Source organism: Triturus cristatus, chromosome 9 (assembly GCF_964204655.1).
Source record: "Triturus cristatus chromosome 9, aTriCri1.1, whole genome shotgun sequence".
Classification (NCBI taxonomy): domain Eukaryota; kingdom Metazoa; phylum Chordata; class Amphibia; order Caudata; family Salamandridae; genus Triturus; species Triturus cristatus.
This window is the reverse complement of record NC_140592.1, coordinates 1,194,405,343-1,194,427,487: the sequence shown is the minus strand read 5'-3', so window position 1 is coordinate 1,194,427,487 and position 22,145 is coordinate 1,194,405,343. Positions and strand designations below refer to the sequence as shown.

Sequence of the window (22,145 nt, the reverse complement as noted above, 5' to 3'; positions counted from 1 at the left end):
TGAAAGGATGCTCCATACACTAGACGTCAAAAGAGCCCTCATGTACTATATAGACAGAACTAAAAACTTTAGGAAAACGAAACAACTTTTCGTCGCCTTTTCCCCACAACACAAAGGCAACGCAATCTCCAAAGCAGGTATAGCCAGATGCATCGTTAAATGTATTCAAATTTGCTATCAAAAGGCTAAACGCACACTAACGATTCCCCCACGGGCCCACTCAACACGTAAGTTAGGGGCCTCCATGGCTTTCCTGGGAAACATTCCTTTACATGAAATATGTAGAGCAGCCACATGGTCCACTATACATACATTTACCAAACACTATTGTGTAGATGTACACTCAAAACAGCAGGCAGCTGTAGGACAGGCTGTTCTCAAAACTCTTTTTCAGACCGCTGCAGCTGGCACTGGTGGCCGCCGCTAATGGGAGGTACTGCTATGTATTCTATGCACAGATATGAATTCAGCAGCCCACATGCCTCGAACTGAATATGCTACTTACCAGTATGCATCTGTTCTTGGCATGTAGGGCTGCTGACATTCATATCGCCCACCCTCCTCCCCGGCGCCTGTAGCAGCTGCAGCTCTCAGAATTACTGTATAGCATGGTCATCACTTTCTATATCTACTCCATCACTGCCACAATGGCGAAAAACAATCTGAGGATGGAGAGGATGCCCATGCGCACTGTGGTCCAGGGGAGGAGTCAACTATCTCAGGATACTTCGAAGACTCTTCCAGGACAACAACGTGCAAACATCCGGACCCAACACTAGGCGGCGATCTATGCACAGATATGAATGTCAGCAGCCCTACATGCCAAGAACAGATGCATACTGGTAAGTAGCATATTCAATATTGCTACACATTTAAATTTGAGCCCAAACTTCGACTTGTTTTCAGGGTGGCCACTCCTTGTTATTCCTGGTAAGTTGTGCTAGTATTGGATCGCACCCCGTGAGCCCCCTCTATAGTCTGTTGCCTCTACAAAGCAACCACCTGCATATGTCACTTTTTCACCAGGTGATCAGTGGTGCTTTTGGTGATTTCAACACCAGTGGCCAGCCTCCTTTTGGCCAATATAATTGCAAGGTCAGAAAATTTACAATCAGTTATGTTTGTTTTTGTGCACTTAAGGAATCCCAGCAGACCGTCCCCAGGAAGGACATTCATGCTGTCACATACTGTACCCATACTGTTACTATATGGAATGTGTATATTGCACTGCCCTGCCACACCTTGCACTAGACTCAACTCATTAGCTGAACATCTCGGGTATCTGTCTGGGTCCCTTGGTACATTCCACTCAGTCTGTTGGTCAAGAGGTAGGTCTGATGCAGACTGATGAATTATATAAGTTTAAACTTGGAATTGTGAGAAACGTCTTTCAGGTAGTCAAGCATACTCTTCCTACCTCTGGCTGACAAGTCTGCACCCAAGTCTGTAGCTCACAACACCTGCAAGGCGTGCAGAGGCCAGCTCGGCATCCTTTTCTCATAACAATATATAGTTGACTGACAGATTTCCTAGCCTAACTCCAGTATCGTCACCATCACTGCATGCACCTGTGGGCATTCTCTGCTCTTCAATCAGATTTATTGTGCCATGCTAACAAAAGCACTATGAGTCAGGGATTAGCTGAATGGGGGAAAGGTTATGCCTGCTGTAATGACATGGGCCAAAATACAGTTCCCAAATTGTAGTCACTCCTGCGTGTCTCCATTGTAGTCTATCTAGACCCACTCTATTTTGCAAAGTCTGGTATAGATGACAGTGGCAAGCGTGGTGTATAAACAATCTTCTCTGATGTATATTGCAGTACTGTGGCCCAGCAGGTCTTGGCAGTCTGCAATAGGATAGTTCACTGATCTTCTCTTGCTTGCCAAGTGCATAATAGAGTTAGAACAGAGCTTCTTGCCAGCTCTACGTGCTAGTAGCTTAGCTCAGGGATCAATCAGATAGCATTTATACAGCGCTCAGCTTCTTTCTAAAAGAGATACCCATGTTAACTGCCAAAGAGGCTGACTAGGCGGTAGCAGAACATAGGAATCTAGACCTTATCAAAAAGAAAGGTTTTTAATTCTTGTTTAAAGATGGGCACAAAAGAAGCCCTCTGGAGGCTTACAGATCTGCCCCCTCGCCTGGCCTCTGTGAACTTTGAGACCTACAGAAGTTGGAGATTGTTCGACCCAAGTGATCTGCTTTCCCTAAAGGGTGGAGTCTTTTTCATCTGAAAACTAGGGCCCTCGCCAGAAAAAGCCTGGGTTGCAGGTGTGTGCAATCCAGCTCTGTCAACAGCTTGTCTGCCGAAACGAAGGCCTGAGTTTGTCTTTTCGCATGACTACAAAATAGTAAAGATATCTGGGTAGGAGCACCATTTGAGCAATAGCCAACCTACCCTTAATCAAGAGAAGTAGGTTATTTCAGAACGGGGTCTGGCTCCACGCTGCCGTCCGAAGCCATCAGATTATCCTCCAGCCAGTCTTTTTCCAATTCATGGATCCGAAGGTCTATGTACTTAAATGTGCTGACCTGCAGTATAAGTGCTAGCAGCAGTAACTCCCTATCCTTCCCACCCTGGTCTCAACAGAAACAGACACGACTTCTGTCTGTTTACATTTCAAGTCCTGGAAAATTTTGAGGCACACTCTGGACTGAGCCTAGAGTCCAGCTGTGCAACCACATCTTTGAAGTACAACAGCTTTTCTGCATACAGTGAAATGACATTCCTGCATCTGCAAACCTTAGTCCCTCAGTTCCAGACCTCATTACATAACTATATTTCCAAGGGCTTTATCACCAACGTGAACAGGAGCAGAGACAGGTGTCTGCCTTGTCATGTACTACGTTCATTCTTAAAGGGATGTGAAACTATGTTACCAGTTTGACCCCTATTTATAAGTTTCATATAGCACTAGCTAGACCCAAAGGTATCCAAGCACTTTACATAATACGAAATAGCATAGTGTAGCTTAACCATAGTATGCATAAAATAGCAAGCATAACTCACTAGACAGCAAAATTAAAGAAGTGAATGACATATTAGATAGTTGAAACAATCAATTAACCAACTATCACAAACGGTCCAGTCATAAGGTGAGTGAGCTATTGACGCCTAGTTCAGTTGGCTTGTGTGGTGAAGTATTTGTTGGGGAGAAGGAGTTTCAGGTTCCTTTTGAAGCAGGAGAAGGAGGGGTTGCATCGGAGGTCTCTAGGGAGTGCGTTCCTTATCCTGGGTGCATTTCCAGAAAAAAGAGCGAAATTGGGTGAGTTTCCTTTTCACTTTTGGAGGAATGAGAAGAAGTACGTTTGAGCTTCTCAGAGTTCTTTTTTGTTTTTGTTTAGGTGGTTGGGGGTATGTGTGTGAAGGACTTTGTGTGTGATGCTGGCAGTCTTGTAAATACATCTTCCTTCAATGGGAAGCCAGTTGAGGAACTTGAGGGCTGGTATGATGTGTTTAACCCGTTTAACACCTGTTATGAGCCGGACCGCCATGTTTAGAACTGACCCTAGGGGGGCTAGCTGAATTTTTGACTTTTCTGTGACGATGCCGTTCTATAGTCCAGTTTAGAGAGGACTAGATATTGTACTACTCTCTTGAAATCATCATGGGGGAATGAGTGGTTTAATTTTCTTGAGGTGTTTTAGTGAGAAAAGAACTCATTTGGCTGAGTTTTTGATGTGATCCTTCATTGACAAGTTCTTGTCCAGTGTGATGCCTAAGGATTTTACTGAGTTAGACGGGGAGAGGGGGCAATTTATGGTATCCAGGTTCTTGAGCCAGTCTTGGATTGGTAGTGGTTACTTTTAGGTGAGAACAGTATTAATTCAGTTTTGTTCTGGTTCAACTTTAAGTAGTTCGAATTAAAGCAAGTTTGCAGCTTGGTTAGTGTGGCACTGAGTTGTAGGATGTCACTGGGTGATTTGATTTTGTAGTAGAGTTGCATGTCATCTGCATATAGGTGATATTTGACCACTGCTTGCTTCAGGATGATTTTAAGGGGTTACATGAAGTGCTTGAAGAGGTAAGGGGAGAGAATTGAGCCTTGGTCTACACCAAGAGTGACTTGTGTGGGCTTGGAGAGACAGGAATTGATTTTAATTTGTTGCGATCGGTGTTGAGCGTAAGATGCAAACCATTTTAGTACTGTTACATTAATACCAGAGCGCATCCTGAGTGTCTCAAGTAATGCTGAGTGATTTACAGTGTCGAATGTCACTGATGGGTCAAGTAGGATGAGAAGACATGCTTCAACTTCGTCTAAGGCTCTGTGGATGGCATCTGAAATATTGAGCATGGCATTTTCAGTGCTACAGCCTTGTCTGTATTCTGATTGGAAATTATCACATAGGTTGAAATCACCCATATGTTGGTTAAGTTGGTGGAGAACGCACTTTTCCATAGTTTTGACTAGGAACGGGAGGTTGGTGAAAGGTCTGAGGTTGTTGAGATCTTTAGGGTCTGCCCCTGGTTTTTTGAGTATGGCTGTGATTTTTCCTAGTTGGGGGTGGGGGGGGGGGGGGGGGGGAGTCAGGTACACAGCCTGAGGCGAGAGATGAGTTAATGATTTTTGTCCAGAACGTAGCAATGCTGTGGTTGAGATTTTATACTATTGTGGAAGGGAGGAAATTCGTAGTGTGGGAAGTAGACTTTAAGTTCACAATTATATTGAAGACTTATTTTTCTGTCATGAGTTTGAAGTCGGACCAATTAGCATGGTTTTTCAGTTGGGTAAGATCATGGTTGGCCTTAGTATACTTTAGTTCTAGTTAGTCCTTAGTGACCATAGTGGGGCAGGTTAGGAGGGAAGGCGGATTTGTGACTTGGATGGAGGATTGATAAAATTTTGCAACTTTATCAGTGAAAAAGCGGTCAGTGTCATCGCTCATTGGTGGCTGTTATTTCGTGTAGGGATGTGAGGGTGGTTTGTCTTCTAACAAGGTTGAAGAGCTCCCTAGGTCTATTCTTAGCATTGTCAAGCTGGTTGCGAAAAAAGAGGCGTTTTCTCTGAATGTGTGCTTCTTATATGACAACCTTGCAGTTCTATAGAGCTAAATGCATTGTCGAGGGATTCTGTCTCCATGTCCCTTCCGCAAGTCTGAGTTGTCACCTCTGGTTATTAAGTTCAGCGTTGTACAAAGATTTTGATTTGATAGATCTCAATTGTTTTAATTTGAGTGGAGCCACTTGATCTAAAACCTCCGCCATTTCTGTATTGAAGTGTACAGTGAGGTCATCAACCGTTTGAGTGGGAGGGTGACGCTGTAGTTGGCACGAATCCTGGGTTCCAGTTCAGTGATTGGGACTTGTTTGATGTTTCTAGGAGTGGGAATGGCATGAAGCAGCTTTATCCGAAGCCCTTTGCCTGCAGACTGGCAAATAGGTACCCCCTGTTCAATGAACTGAATTGTTGAGACCATCTCACGGTAACCAGCATCAGGCCTTCATCACATGGAGCATTCTTAGAACATTTGCAGCTGTATTCCTTTGCTGCACAAACCCAGACTGATCTCGGTGCTCAATGTCAGGCAGTAGGGGGGGGTACTTCTATTGACTATTAGATTTCCTACTCTGTTCCACAACAGAACATATGTATTTTCATAGAAGGTATCTTTACCATGAAGAATTCCACCGTGTTTTTGTAAATAAAACATTTGTTCATTGGTGTGCTGAAAGAAAAAGATTTAGAAAAGGAATCATTGATCCCCTGTCCCATAATTTCAGTCATTTTTCAACCATTAACCCAAGATAAAGTTCCTCTTTTATTATACATAAGTGAGGGAAACATATATATTTTATTTTTTTCCTTTGGTTGACACCTAGGCTGCAGGAGATGCACCCTTAAAATATGTGTGGGAAGAGCAGGTGACAAAGACCTTCTTTTTGCATGTGTCCTCTTTGTGTTCCAGAATCTTTTCACGTTCAGCTATTTAACTAACATTTGCATAGCCCCTTCATTGGAATCCTCTCCGAGACAGTAACCAAGAACTGAAAATTAAGGCCTGCAAAAAGTGCAGCATGTGATTATCTATCTTTGTCTCATCTCCCTGTCAGTCTCAAGCCGCTTGTACTGCCTTTGGTTTCCATCCACTAACTCGAACCCTATATTTTACGCAGATCAGTGAAAATAAGTTGCCGAAGAGAGGCTGCCGAAGCCAGAACATATCTGAATTCTAACTCTTCTGTACTACCATGCAGTTGTTCTTACTTTGTGAAGATAATTTGAATGTTTGTCATTTCATTTTGTCTTTACTAGCATATTAATCTTAATCTAAGAGTTGGCAATTGCCTAATTCACACATCTGATTTAGCTGAATAGTATGTTTCAAAATCAAGTCTGTTTACGGCTGTTTTCTTTTTGGTTCTTCTCTTTTCATTAATAATAGCCAATAAACAAAATTAACTGATTTTTGTCTAATTTAACTGAGCTGAACATAGGGATAAATTAAAATGCCTTGACAACATAATACATAGCAGTTGCCCAGTAAGATGTGATAATATCCGAATAAAGAGCTCACCTTGATAAACTATAATTTCAGTCGGTATGATTATTTGTTTAAGATGCAGCCAGATTGTGGATGTTTCTCTCCTTAGCTTTAAAGGAAACCAAAAATCCAATTCAATACAAGGGTAATGTAAAATGCCTATTCTGTTAAATACCCTTCTTGGACGAGCATAGGGGTAATTTATGGTTGGAAGGGCTGTAGTCCATTCCGCCAGGGCAGAAGAGGCATGTACTCTGCGCTCCTGGCAGACTACAGTCCACCATATCTAAAAGACATCTCTGTGACTTCAGACGTGCCGCCATCATGGCGCTTCCTCAGAAGACACTGTAAAATTGCTTAGCTGCTGCAATGTTTCATGCGGCTGCTCAGCAAATGTGTTAAACTAGCTAAGCACTCTTCCCAGTTGTACTGAATTCACTAATTGCTTGAATAAAAATGAGTTCCAAAGCAACTCGCCAAGAGTGTAGTAATCACGGTTTTGTCACAGCTCCAATGATGAACATCACAGAGGCTAGGATAGAGGAGCCATGTAAATTAACTCAGACTAAGCCACCAGTAGAGTTAAAGGGAGATTGCATTACAACAACACATCAGACCCTGAACATAATTCAACCTTAGCAAAGGGAAAGAGAACCAACAACTACAAGTGGAAATACACCAACTAGGAAAAGATGACGCTCTCTCAGAACTGTAAACCCAAAACAACACACTCAGTGATACTAAAGCAGATAAGTCGTTCTCCAGCCCCAAAGGTCATGTAAAAAAGACAGAGAAAAAAGTGAAGGAAAGTAAGGAACAAGAAGGTTAATCACAAAGAAGCTAGTGGTATCAACGACTCCAAGTCCTGATCAAGGGAGGGAAATAACAGACAACGTCTCAATAAAAGTACTACAAGAAGCAAGCCCAATAAGTAAAACTCAAAAGAAACAGGGAGACATTTCAAAATCCACCAGACAATAAAGTATCGCATAATGCTGCTGAGGGACCTATCAGCATCAATTTTATTTAAAAATGGAAACAGTTAAATTAGGATCACAGTCACCCAGCCGTTGCCACCGGAAAACACACAAAAAAATCTGAGTTTTTTAAATATTCTGATATATATATATATATATATATATATATCATGAACTGGTGGTAAAAGATTAAACCAGATGAAAAAAGGCAAACACACTCTTTATACTAGAATATCGATCTAGAAGATGACATGATATTCTAAATTGTGGTAACATATTAAGGCTTCTTCAGTCCACATCAACACTTTCCATAACCTCAGGTCATATATAGACTGCATAGAATTCCTCCCACTGAACTTAAATCAGTCAAGTATACCTACTCTAGTAACCTGGGCCACACAAGCAATAGCGAGTCACTTCGTTAGAACGTCCTTGTTATCCCCACCTTCTGGCATTACTGCATATGACCACAAGTAATACGAGAAAAACAGAAGGAAAAATGATTTACACCATACTTGGTAATACACTAGGCAGACCAATACCAGTAAAAAACAAGACTTTATCAGATAGAATGGAACTGGCTACTTGCAGCCCTTCACACCAAATCGAAATTCTGAAACGCTGCTGTCCAACAACCATTGAGCTCACTCCTAGGTAATTATTTTACCATTCGGTCATGGAATATTGGGAGTCTCCTAAATAAAACACACAATCTCGATTTACTAAACTTTTAGGAAACACATCAAGCAATAATACTGCAGGGAACTTGGTCAATGTCATCCGTTCCAATTCCAGGGTATTTTGAATTTGTCAACCCAGAGGTCAAGATGATGAAAAATGATCGTCCAAGAGGCGGTCTTAAAGCTTATATTACTGCGCCAATTCTAAGAAAAGGCATGGTATTACCGTTCAAGGACCCAGGTATGCGGCTGGTCCAACTGGATAACTGGCTACCAGGAAGTCGGTCATCTTTGGCATTAATTAACTTTTACATGCATCTTGACCAAAACAACTAACAAACTCAAGTTGATCTCTATCCTCGTTGACCTAATAAATCGTCCAGCTCCAACTGAAATATTGGTATTGGGGGACAATACCTGCATGAATCTGATCTATAAACATGAACCAGATGAGCAGGGGTTAATGCAGAATCTAATATGGAACATCAGCACTGAAGGGAAGTGGTATGCAAAGTGGCGGGATGAAACAGGGGAACAATTCTTAACAAAAGTCAAACAGTTAGGGCCAAGGGTCCTAAATAGAATTCTCCCAGGAGATAGCCTTCCTGCACCAATACACTATACCACCAAGTCCCACACTCTACTTGACTACACAATAGTGATCCTTCCACTTGTCAAATACCTAAAATACTTAAAGATTGAACAGAGGCAGGAAAGTGATCTTTTGCCACCAAAAAAATAACTTTTGGTTATTCCACTTCTCCATCTTTCAGCTTTGCACTACATAGCCACTGTCTTATAAAACAAAATGGATTATAATTCCATTACATTGATAGAGCAAGTAGCAGAAACCTTAATAGAGGCATGTCAAAACATCAGACTTACTCCACTGCCGTCTTGGGAAACTTTCAGACACACTCATAACGATGTCCACAAAAACTAAGCAACAAAACCCGCCAGCTCAGGAGCACTCGGGGCCTGATCATCGTGCCAAAAAGCCATCAATTGCTTGTGCGCTGGTTGAAAAAAGGATGGATCAACCATGGAGATCACTTTGGAATCTGTTTAATTATAATCTAGTTGAGAGTTACTGGGTGCAAAAGTCCTCTCGAGGAAAAAAGGCAAAACAAGTAATATTTAGGCAAAATTACTAAAAGCAAGCTTGAGATCATAAGCAAAATAAATTCTGGCACCTCGTTAACAGCATTGATAGGGGCCCATAGATTGTAAACATCTCACATATTCCAGAATGAACTAGGGCCCACTCTAGCCAGTCCCCAAATGTGGAGAAATTAGCATCAACAGATAAGATGATCAACCCTAGAGACAGTATAAACAACAAAATCGACCGGATGATGCTACCTGTTGTGGACACCACCTCACAGTGATTAGGATCGTGTTACTATATCCCACTCAATGATCACATCATGAAGGTTATAGTGAAAAGACGTTGTGACAGAGTGGCTTGGCCTTATGGCATTCCACAGACTATAAGACAAATTCCTCATTTTGGGCTGCAAAACTGTTGCAGATCTTTGACTACGCCCTCTAGTATGAGACAATGCCAGATGCGTGGAGTGGCTTTATTATTAACCCAATTAATAAATGTGGTAACAGATTGGTTCCAGCGAACTACAGATTAATTGACCTTCTTGACAACTAAGCCAAACATTTGGCCTCTTTTGATGTTGCAAGGTCTAACAACTTGGGCAAATGAAAATTAAATTATCCCAATGAATTAATCCGGATTCTGCAGTGATACAGGCACCACAACTACTCACGTACTAACATCCTAGCGCTTAGCACTTTTGCTGATGATCGATCAACAACTGAAAAAGAGGGTAGCGCTACAGTTTTGCTTTGTGGACTTCAAATGTCTGGCGAAACTAATTATGGGAAAAATTGGTGCTGTGGGGAATTCCAGCTCCCCTTCTTAGGCACAGTCAACTGTTGAACACAAGTTTGGTGACAGAACTTGTGCTTCAAGGATGATTGACACTCAGGGTTGAAAGAGGGATATGTTTTGGCACCCCAACTTTTCTGTCTGTTTTTATCCGTACTTGTCTACTGCCCTGAACTTGGTGGCTGTCTGCTATCCAACTTGCTGTATGCAGCTGATGTTATCCTGGCAAGTCAAACTACAGTGGGTTTGCAAAGAAGAATTAACAACTTAGACAAGTACTCATCATAAAATGACATGGGAATAAACCTAACAAAGACCAAACCTAACAAATAGGACCCACAAATGGTACTTCAGAGGAACCCAAATTGGGAACGGCGAGGAGTACAGGTATCTCTGGATGACTGTAGAATCCAGAGGCTCCTTTCTACAGCAGAAATAGCAGTCAGGAGCCAAAGATGGCTCCCTGATGGTAGTATTTCATACTCCAATCAAAACAATAACGGGTCCCATATCTGTACCTTTTTCCCCTGCTGAGAATTGCATCTCCTGCTCAAATCGGACGTGAGTAAGGCATTTCTAGCAAACGATAGCTAGGCAGGGGGCGTCTATAAAGAACTGCCATAAGCTAAGAGCCACAGCGCAAAAATCACTAAGCAGATTTGTGGGCTGAAATAGTGGAAAAGCAAGTCACGCGTGGATGCTTATGAACAACCGAAACAGTTTAAAGACTCTTGGGGCAGGATACTCACGTTTTATGAAAAAACCATTATGAATTGTTTGGTTTGGAAACCTACCCACGCTTGACCACAACCCACCGTGGCCGAAGAACATAGAAAACAGGACTTGTAGGTTATGCGGAGCTGGGGAAGAAGCCCTGATCCGTCTGGTCTGCATGTGTCAATCCCTCATGAAGAGTGGTAGAGAGCTGTTACGCAAAGCTTTCAATGTGCGTCACATCCGTTCATGCAGGCGTTCAATAACTATGCTTTCATCCCTCAGATACAGTCCTTAACTGTCCATTTACAAAATACTTGGCCAGTGCAGATGAACTGATCAAGGCTCCCACATGACCAACTATATGTGCAAAATAAAGCACTCTTTCAGCCCTTGGATATGTTTCAAACATTTAGGACTGTATTTTAGTTATGAAGCATTTTATAATCCACATTACAGGCTACACTACCAGAGAACCACTTAATCATTTACACTTTATCTATGGGGATGCCTGTGAACTATGAAATGTAACCTGTATATTCTATGTTTTTAATTTATTATGCATAATAAAATTGATTGATTGCTCAGCAAATGTTTTCATTTTCCTAATTTATTATGCATGATAAAATTGATTGATTGCTCGGCAAATGTCCTCATTTTCACAAAACAAACTCCCAAAGCGAGATTTTATTTTAGAAAAACAATAAACTGTTGACTCTGACGCCCTGGGAGTTTTCTAATTGGATGTGGCAGTCATTTTTATTTTTTTCAGTTTGAGACTGGAAGGCTTTTTATGGCAGTCCCAAACAGGGACAAGAAGTACATCAGAACGCCCACGTTAAGTAGGGTGGATGCGCTGATATACTTAATCCCACAGGCCAATGTCTGTGGATCTCTTGGTCTACAGTGTCTGCCAGCAGAGCCAGTGAGGTCGCTGCCAGCGAAATCAAGAGAGTTCGCCCAACTATAACTAGAGCGAGTGCCCTGTCCACCAAATTGTAAAACACCCCATCTCATCATCTACAGTCCTGCAGCTCAAAGAGACTACTTCTGCAGTAGAAGTCGTGGTCTGCAAAACAGTGGCAGACACAAAACTACACCCTCCGCTGATAAAGGAGCTAGAACATGCAATACATTCACGTTAAATGATTCATGTACCCCTAATATTTCAAACTCTTTTATTGAATCGTGTGTTTGATGGCTTACAGGCTGTCATCAGAAAAAAATCCAATCTTTATAGGACCATTAGGTGTTCCATTTGTAGTTGTGGACAGTCCTAGACTTTTTAAATACGATATCTCAAATTGTGTAGTCTACGATGCACACCACAAAACCTGTTCTCTTGGACAGTAACTCCGATGTATTTCATTTTTTAGGATTGCATTTGAATGCCTAAAAAATCCCTATAAAATAGAAAACTCTGTGCTTTTAGACGTGTTTTGTAGAGTTCCATCAAATGAAAGAGAAAACATGGATTCCAGCATTTACAATGTTCTCTCTTTTTTTTTTTAAATAGTTTTTGTCTTTTTGTTTTAATGCACCTGCACATGACCAATGTATGTAGGATGGGGCAACTTTCGAAATAGACAATGGATTCTGTAGGTTTCAGTGCTGTTTTCCTGTCATCTGTTTGAGACTAGTTTGACTATCCCTCCAGAAGAACTCTGTAGTCAAAAGGATACATGTACAGATTCCGTGAATGGAGATTGAAACACTAGGATCTGCAGCTCAACCCTTCATTATCTGTGTACATGCGCCCATTCAATTAGTTATCCCATTGCTATCTCAAAGGATCAGAAATTATTAATTGTCTTTGCCATATAAAGAGACTTCTGTTCTTGTGTGCCACCCCTTGCAAGACGAATTAGAATGTTATACCGTTTAGCCAATGATATCTCAAAATCACAAATATGAATTATTTGAGGCAGCTACCTATGTTATGTCCCAGGAAACTAATTTCAGTCTTTCTAGACTCAAACCAGCGAATTCAAGACCCTGAGCTCGTCCGCAAGTATAGTTTGAGTCTTAGTGCCAATACAGCATTTAATTGTCCTTGCCTGCAGCACCACTCATGACCTCAGTTCAGCAACAGCTGGAATACTCAAAGGCCAGTAGGGGCCAGCTCAAATGTCAAAGGAAATAGTTTTGCACGCTAGCAGTAGGTAAGTCAGCACTGAAGTCAGGGTGATGTAACCTTCAGGCATGTCTGTTTTCATCCTGAAAGCACGACCCACAACCTGCTCGGACCTAGGCAACTCAGTATGCTACATTACTCCCATATTTTCCGGTCAAACACAAGAAGTTCCTTTTATAGAGCTTAGCCTCTAGCCTTTCCTTGACTCGAATGTCTAGGATGGCAACAGTTTTTTGGTCTCATATCCTGTCTCTTCCTCATCTCTCTAAAAGTGTGAATTGAACCATCCTTGAGTATGATCTGTGTTATGCACATACTGCTAACATACTGTAACATCTGGTCTCTGTAATTGTTTTGGGCCGACTATAGATGTTCCAGCTACCAATTGGCTGTGAGTGTACAGAACCATTGAGAATGTAAAACCTTTGCTGATGAGTTCTCTAGCTATAGCCTGATTAATTGAAAGAGATAGCCTTAATAAAAAAACTAAAAAAACAGGTTGATGATTTTGATCAAGGTGTAACTTTCAAAATATCACCTAACTCCTTTTTTGCCTTTCCTCTTTTCTTAGTCCTTATCCTAAAACTTAAAAGGATTTACAAAGTTAACTGTTGAATAGATTGAATCTATGTGTCTGAACGATGATGCACATAGGTCTGAAGTGGACATTTGTGGGGTTGTGACTCCAGTTGCATGAACACTTTACTTTCTGTTCTCCAAAATGATCAAACTGGTATCTTTAAAATTTGCCTCACTTCACCACATGCTGTCTGCTAGGCATAATGGTTTGGATCCAAATTCCTGAAATATTTCCTCCCACTGAAAATGCAAGTTTTTACAGTCATTTGACAGTAAGGTGGTAAGAGGGCTCATTGAATGAATGCACCACTTGCAGAGAAATGTGTAAGCAGGGACAGGTCGGCCGATTTATCTTTATTGGGTTGATAAAACAAATACCATTGAGTGTGATAAGACTAGCACCTCTTATTCAGAGCAGTGTGCAGTGGCCAAATCTGCTATCGCAAGCAGTATATTCTTACTGCACAATCTCCGCCGAGCTCTTTTATTTGATGTAGCTTGTTATTTGCAGTGGCCGATAATGCTTTTCAAATGTTTTGAGGCTCACGAGATAAGCCTCCATAAATAAACATTTTAAGGGAAATGCGTGCTTTAGTGTTATTGGTGTGACAACTGCAGACTGTGCAGTTATCCTGATCAGATCTGACAAACAAAAGCACTTGAGGCAGTTTAAAGACTGCAGCACAGATATAGATGTTGAAATGTATTGAGTAGGGATTTGTGCTTGTGTCCTCCCAAATTGGCGATCCGTGTTTTATCACATGACTGCCTTCTTTGAAATCTATTTCTCTCAGTGGCCTGGAGAGGATGCGTGTCTGAGGACCTATGGTTTTTAGGCACAGCACAATAATCCTATTTTTAAAGTGAATCTCTCTTTCAAAAGATGACTCCACTAGAAACTGAATGCTGATGCACCCTTAATCCAGCTTCAAGGCTCAACACATTGATCTGACAAATGCATCCCCTATCCTTGACTCTAATGCCCCATCAACATGTCTACCCTTTGGTCTGTAGGCTGCATATCGTCCAAAAGTGTTATCAAGAGTAGTTACAGAGCTCACGCTTGTGGTGTTCCTGCTTGTAGGAGTACCCTGTTCCTGCCTCTGATGGAAAGAGGCTGCTTATTTTATAAGGGGTGAGTCACCTAGGTCCACCTGCGAACACAAAGCTAATTCTTAGTGAAAGCACTCTAGCCAGGGGAAACTTGAGCACCCGTCATTACCATGTTCGGTTGAGAGGGTGGGGAGAGAAAATTAAGCCCCACATCCCTTTTCAGCCGACTGTCCAAATGGTACGTTTTGGAGGCATAGTATGGCAAGTTCGTTGGTTGAAACATTACCATTTCAGGTTTAGAGGGTGGATAGAGGAAACAAAGCTTTACAAAACACTGTCCAAATGATATATTTTGGAGCCATATTTATAGTAAGTTTATTGCTTGAAACAGGACCTTTTGAAATCTATAGCTCATGGTCTGGTAGCAGCACATATATAGGAATTTATTTATGAATAGCCTTATATGGCACAGCTCAGTGCAGTTTTGTATTATTCAGTAACTTAAACAGTCATATAGAGGCATCTCTTTCAGACAGTGAAGTTAGAGGCCGAGCATGCCAAGATGGAGGGCGCAGTGGTGCCTTCTGGCTTGAAGGCACGCGTAGAATTTGGGCAGAGTTAGATCTGAGCTGAGACACAGGATGCAATCAGCACTAGTTTGTCTTAGTGCCTAGATTTACACAGCCATCTTTGGTAGGAAGAGTTATTGGATCACGAAGCATCTACCTTTCAATGGATGCAAATTAGGTTTTAGATGAATGAATGCGGAGGTTGCACACAGATTTAGTATTTGATTTTGTTCTTTAAGTATTTTAAACCCAACTGGAAAATTGTTTTCTCATAGTGCAAGAACAAATAACATCTGTTCAATATCTAATGGTCAAACAACGGAGATCTGCCATAGTGGTATGACTGAATCTGACTTCAGTCATTTATTTATATTTCATTTGTACATTTCTGAAGTGCGGTCTCGTCTGCAATGGGAAGCAGTGCAATGAACAGTAAAAGAAATGCAACATAAAAATACTTAAATAAGAAAAACTTCAATTGTTAAATAATTACAGCAATTCAAGTCATTAAAAAATTCAAAGAAAAGGTGGCTAGCTCTGCCCAGTGGGTTTGCAAGCTGCAGTTTCTATGCTCCCTTACCGGTGTGTCTTGGCCTTGTAGTTTCAAGAGTCTGGTCATGCTATGTCTGGTGCTAGATGATTCTTCCATTACCTAGCTTCTGCAGCCTGCTCTTTGACTTTTTTAGTGTATCCAAAATAGACTTTTTAGCTTTACATTTTCTTTCAACCCATCCATGCCTATTTCTTCTAAAACATGGCGCTAAACACTCATCGGTCTGTTATGGGTGATAAGAGATTGCTCTTTAAAGCCCAAAAGAGGATCACGTTCCACTCTCTAGTACAGACTCCCAGACATCCTTTTTGTAGCTTTATCATGCTCTTGATTTCCTTTCTACATTTAGGTCTCATAACTCTCTTCCCTCAGTGGATCACAATAGACTCATTTCAAGAAACTTAACAGACCCACCTTGACTTTGAGCTATTTCCTGTTAGACTCAGAACTGAAATGTCTTTGAAGGGGAGATCCGTTAAACGGTGAGAGTCCGCTTTATGCACTCTCCAACTAGTCCACAGAAAAAATACAGAGATCACAACATATACTTCCCTTCGGCATGGGTTTCAGCTGATACACTGGAGCTTTCACACCCAAACAAGCCAACCAAAATAGGCGCTTCTGAAGTTGGAGTGGGCCGACACATTTTCTCTCTGTCTCCCTTTCTCTTTTTCTCTGTCCTGTCTCTCTCATCCATTAGTGACCTGGGAGAGGAATATGTGGCCTGTCGAGGAATAGGAGTGACAGGTATTCCAAGAAGGAGCATATTCATTCTTTCTATATCCATTATTGCATGAAGCAATATCACAGCTAATGCTCATGCCACATTTGTCTACTGTAGTTTAAAGGTGAAAACTATGATAATGTCAGTACTGTGACTGACCACCGACAACATCATTATTCATATGATCAATCTACTACGATTCAATAATCCCTTGGAAAGAATGGACATTTTTTGGAGATATTAAGCAGGAGAAACCTAATCTGCTTGAACTTGAATTACCTTCTTCGACTTGTTTTGGTTGATGTTTGGTATTGGACCTGCTGATACAAAATAATGACCCTTGCTCGCCATTCTACTCGCATGGTTTCACCTCAGCGGTGAACATTTAACTTCTGCATGGCACCGCCTGCGAGGATTGTCACCGGTGTAGAAGCACCATGAGTAGAGCCCATCCTTAAAACAGACTCTTCCCTATGACGCTTTGCTGTTTCTGTCCCCAGGAGAACCATTGAGGTCACACATCTCATGTTCTCTGTGTTTCAGAAAACGTCGAGAGCACATTGCATTCTGTTTATTTATTACAGGTCTCCTACAATTCTTAATTGTGTTTGTATCAAAGTTCTTGGGTATTCTGAAACAAAGGAAATGCCAAAGAGTTACGTAGGTCAGACGGAGAACTAGCACTGAAACATTACTACTTTTCAGCTGGAATTAAAGTCTGCTTTTAGAATCCGAAATGATTAAAATATTTGCAGTAGTATTCAGTATCGGCTGACGGTAGAAATGTTTTTTTTTCTTTTTTTTGGATAGTCCGATATCAGACAACGTATTAAATAATATAAAATCAGAGATTGTTGCTTTGCCAATACACCAGTCAAACAGGAATGCCTCCAATCATCTACACATTTCTTCCACTCTGATTTCCACAGTGAGATAAAACAAATAAATCATCTTGCATATCTGCCCACCACCATGCACTTTGTGTACCCCACGGGCAAAAACCCATGTTCGTTTTGGAAACAAAATAGATAGTATATTTTTTTTATCTCTTTTCTTGCCACGTCCATCTCAATGAAAGACCATAACCACCATGATAGGATATCTGCAGTTATTCAACACAGAAATATAATTCATTTTAGTTTGTGAGATTATAGTTTCAGTGGAAAATGTTGGTTAATTTAAATATCATAATATTCATTATTCAACAAAATAAAAAAAGTGAAGGGTACACATAGTCATTTTACATTGTAATACTCTGGCATTTTGGACGAATACCTCCGCACTTCCATCTCAAATAGATACAGCTATTTGTTGAAACACCAGATGGTGGACATCTGTTCTTTCAGTTCCACTTGATGCACCACGTGTTCGGACACATTACTAAGCTAAGGTACAGCTAGAATGAATGTTATTTAAAGGACATTTTTATTCACAAATAATTTCCAAGTTGAAGGTCACTCGAAAACATCAGTTCTTGAACCGGTACCCTAAATTCGCAGATTGCTGCCTTGCTCGCATTTCTTATTAACGACTTGTTTTGTGATGACTGACACCATCTCAAAGTCCAATTTGACCATTTTTGGAAAGGTTTGGCTTTGAATCTTGAAAGAGAGCTAAGCACTCATCAAATTATCCAGTAGACAGTGGCTGTTTCAGCAGTCTTGTAGAGGCCGCCTCAATCAGTGTGGAAGTCCAAGTGCCAAGTTAAGGCAGATTTCTATTAGAACAACCTGAAGAAGTCGACTACTGAGCCTGCGGAAGCAGCTTTTGTCTAATAAAGTGAATTCAGTGAGAGCAAAATCACATTGTGCCTCAGAAGTCCAAATCAATGTAGAGTTACAGTTGACCTTTTCGCATGTTGCTTATCGAGTAGGTGATCAAAATACTACAATTTATAATTTCATGCTATTCCTGTAAGCCCTCCATCTATTTAGCACAGATTGAACACTAATCAAAGCCTTCTGGCAAAACTGATTTGCTCAATAACTGTCAGTCATTCCCCCCCTTTGAGGGTAATGGTTGATTTTCTACATAGGAAGCAGAAATCCTCGCTGAAGAGAAGCTCAATTAACTACTTTGAGCACTATTCTTTTAAACAGGAATCCTAACTAATATGGACAGCAGCCATCACACCCATGTGATCACTGCATGGAATGTCATGGTCCTGGCTGGGAAGAGATTTACCTGTGCTCAGATCTCTGTCACCCGTATTGAAGATCTCATCTAATAGTGGTGTCTACCACCTGAAAATCTGCCTCTCTACCATCCAGGCCTTGGGGTCAAAGGCTTATGTGCAGCTGATCTCCATGAAAACAGAGTTTATTCCAACAAATAGGCTTGAATCCCAGCATGATTGACTACAATGAACATTGATGGACTCCTATGCCAACAGTGCCAAGTCCCTTGTATTCTTCATTGCCAACAGTCTTTGCATCTAGTCCCATTTTGCTAAGAAAGCAAATAGACTGACACCAGATCTCAGCTGTCCGCGAAATCAAAGCCTATCAAATACTGCATGGCTTCAGAACTTCCATCCACTTTCTAGTCGTGTCAAATCTATCAGCAACAGTGTCCTACCTGCTGGCATCCTAGATATCCAACACAGATCACTAAACCGCACTCTCCACACTGCAGCATGGTTCATCAAGGGACTGAGAAAGTACGTCAGGATCAGTATAGCACTCATCTAACTATATTGTTTTAATCTGCATGACAGAATCACCCTCAGTGTCTGCTGCTTCCTATTGAATGATGTTGCCTCCAACACACCACATTACCAAGCGGACGTTATTAAGATCTCCAGTAATGCCTGGACACTGCCAAACTTTAAACCGAGAAATGCAAGGAGGAAAGACAGAAATTTGCTTGCTATTAACCAATTTGTAAGCAACTCTTATTTGCTTTCAATTTGTACCTCCGATTATATGTTGCATCATATGGAGATATATGGTTTATAGCTGCTAATACATACAGTACATAGATATAATGCACATCTTATCGTTGTTGTCCTTTTTCATTCGCAGAATTCTCAAGGTGCTCTATGTTCATCATTTTAGGTTAGGGGTGTGTGTTGTGCCAAATTGTAAGCTGTGTACATTTACTACATTAAGAGATTTTAGCTGGGCAGGGGGCAATTAGATATCTACACAGAAATGCATTCAATTTGCAATTTTGATTCAGCCCATTATATATACATATAACATTCCATAAATCATATTTCGTGTCTAACTTTCATTTGTCTTTAAATCCATGTTCTCCATTGTTATGATATTCATATGCGCATCGCTACCTAGCTAATTAAATGCAAGTAATTTCTGCATATATACCTGATGGCCATTACTGTGATCCTAGGTTAACAAATACTTAAAAAAGGAATGTGATTATTATTTTTACTACTAATTGTGTTTTGGGTTAGATGCAATGAAAAAAATAAGCAAAAATGTTTTGGGGTTTCCTGAAGAGACTTTACATTATTGATGTCAGTTGAACATTGCATTTACATAGTTACCTCCACAGCATAAAGATGGTTCGGTCTTGCAAGTAGCGTGGGTTTTTAATTATGTGTATGTGAAATATTTATGTTTACTTAGTAAGTGTTTTAATTGTGTTAACAAAAAAAGCAGTCATCTAAGATATACCAAAAGAAAAATATTTACTTGATTAGAAAACAAATTAAGTACTAACATATTTTTTTTCCAGGATATCTGGATTGCTGCCCCAGCCTTTTCTCAGGTGGTATCCTTGAGTTTCTGTATACTAGATTAGAGGTTTCTTCTACAACAACTTTTTACGTACACATACTTCTGTGGTAGTGTGTCTTGTGCCACCCAGGAGCGCCATTTTGTAAGATAGGGGGTGGGGAGAGCAGGCCGAATAGTTAGGGTCTGTGCCATTTCAGCGCTCTGCTAAAACAGTCATTCATTAACCGCTGGTTTGTTTGCTCCCTTCTGCAACAAGGCCAAGGACGTGTGGTGACGATCGCAACACCAAAGGACAAAGGGAGTGTCATTTGGTGGTGTGACCCGTGCGCCCACACACAAATTGGGGTGATCGTGTGTTAAGCTCCAAATTTAAGATTAGTCTGCAAAATAAGGAGCACCATGATTTGAAGTAGTGTCCATAAAACAATGTGCAGAACAGAGCTGTAAAATGTATCACAAGGCAGTGGGATATCGTGGTAAATGTTACAGGTGAGCCCCTACGCTATGGAGCAATTCACTAACTGTGCAGTGACTCCATAAACTCTCCGACCAATCCAATGGATGGATTGGTTACCGAGAATGTGTTCACAGGTAGAAACGCACCTCTGCTGGACATGTGTCTGACCAACCGTAAAGTTTCATGAAATGGCGCCCCTGGTTTGTTCCGTGTCGAAAGGTGCTGTCTGTCCATCTTCATTAGATCACTTGTGTGGATTGTTTTATATCTTTTTTGCTGTGTGTGTTGTTTAATCCTGTGTAACTTTCTATGGCATTTTATATATATATGTATGTGTGTGTGTTTGAATTTAAATAGTGTTATTGTGCAGCTTGTGGGTAAATAGTATTTATGTATTATGTGCGATACAAAACTTACAGTGGTCAACTACTGCACTTAGAAAGGGGACTTTTATCTGACATGAGGGTGGATATTCTGGTGTGAAAATCCACGCAGTCCTGGGCCCTTTTGGAACTTTCAACCGATAGCTGCATTATTTTCCCACTGTGAGAAGAAAGTGGCAGATGTTTTTTTCTTATGTGACGTCCCTTTGATAATTTTCTTATAAACACTATTTGTATTGCACTAAGTGTATTACGAAAACACAACAGTGAAGCCTAATTTGAGACCCATTTATTTTTTTATTCTTTTAAAAAGATACACGTATAAATATTTGTTTAAGTGTCCGACATATTGGCTGGCTGTCCTTACTAATTTCCAACACATTACTCATAAATATTACTCTGTGGAGTTATTTCAAGTCTCTAGCAAATTACCTTTGCTCACCAACGACTTCAGCAGCCAGTGAGTGCCATTTCCACCACAGCAAATAAATAAATATGATCTACATCAAGTTATAATTATTCTACCTGGGGAGCCAAGTTGTTTATTGTAATCAAGGGATGTTTCAAATATTTGTATATACTTTTAAAATTGTGGCTAGTGTAAATTTGATTGGTCTCTAAAAATTCCTCTCACCGCCACTCTGATTTCCTCACCTACCACATGCAAAGGTTTGTAATGATATTATTTAATTAATTGAACTCAGACTATCTGAAATAGTTTTTTGGGTGTGAATCATTCTGCTTATTGTAAAATACATTGTTCTCTTTGACACTGGCCTTGTCATAAAGATATGGCCATTGTTGAGGTTTTAGAGATTTTTCAGCTTGAAATAAGTAAAACCCTAACTTGATTTTACAGGTACTGTATATTTGTTGACCTTGAAACCATGATTGTTATGTGTGAACCTCAAATTGATGAATTACTGTATACAATGCATGCACTAAGGGGATGGGAGTATAGAAGAAAATTTGTAAAGATTCCTTGAGCGAGGATGATCCACCACATGCTTTGGTCTGCCTTTGTTACTTGAGGGGGATGAACCATACACGTTGCTTTGTGGCATATGGCCACATTAAAAACATGAGAAAAATGGGTTATGCAAAATCAGCAGTTGCATTGTGGGTTGTTTAAGATTCTCATTCATTCATTTTTATATGTTATTTTATGATGCTTGTATATCGCGGCAGCTACCCACTAGGGGTATCCCTGCGCTTTAGCAGCAGGTAAG

The 22,145-nt window shown here is 40.7% G+C and overlaps 1 protein-coding gene across 9 annotated transcripts in view; it reads left to right on the top strand.

The window, feature by feature from the left end:
* Positions 1-22,145, top strand: part of GPHN (gephyrin) — a 1,582,310-nt gene that overhangs the window by 1,273,074 nt on the left and 287,091 nt on the right. For 4 of the 9 annotated variants that reach the window (XM_085627214.1, XM_085627212.1, XM_085627210.1 and 1 more), the window contains one exon: positions 20,075-20,107. The exons of the other annotated variants lie outside the window; for them this stretch is intronic. In XM_085627214.1, the coding sequence (XP_085483340.1) occupies positions 20,075-20,107 (33 nt within the window). The remainder of the gene's footprint in view (positions 1-20,074; positions 20,108-22,145) is intronic. 9 annotated transcript variants of the gene reach the window in all.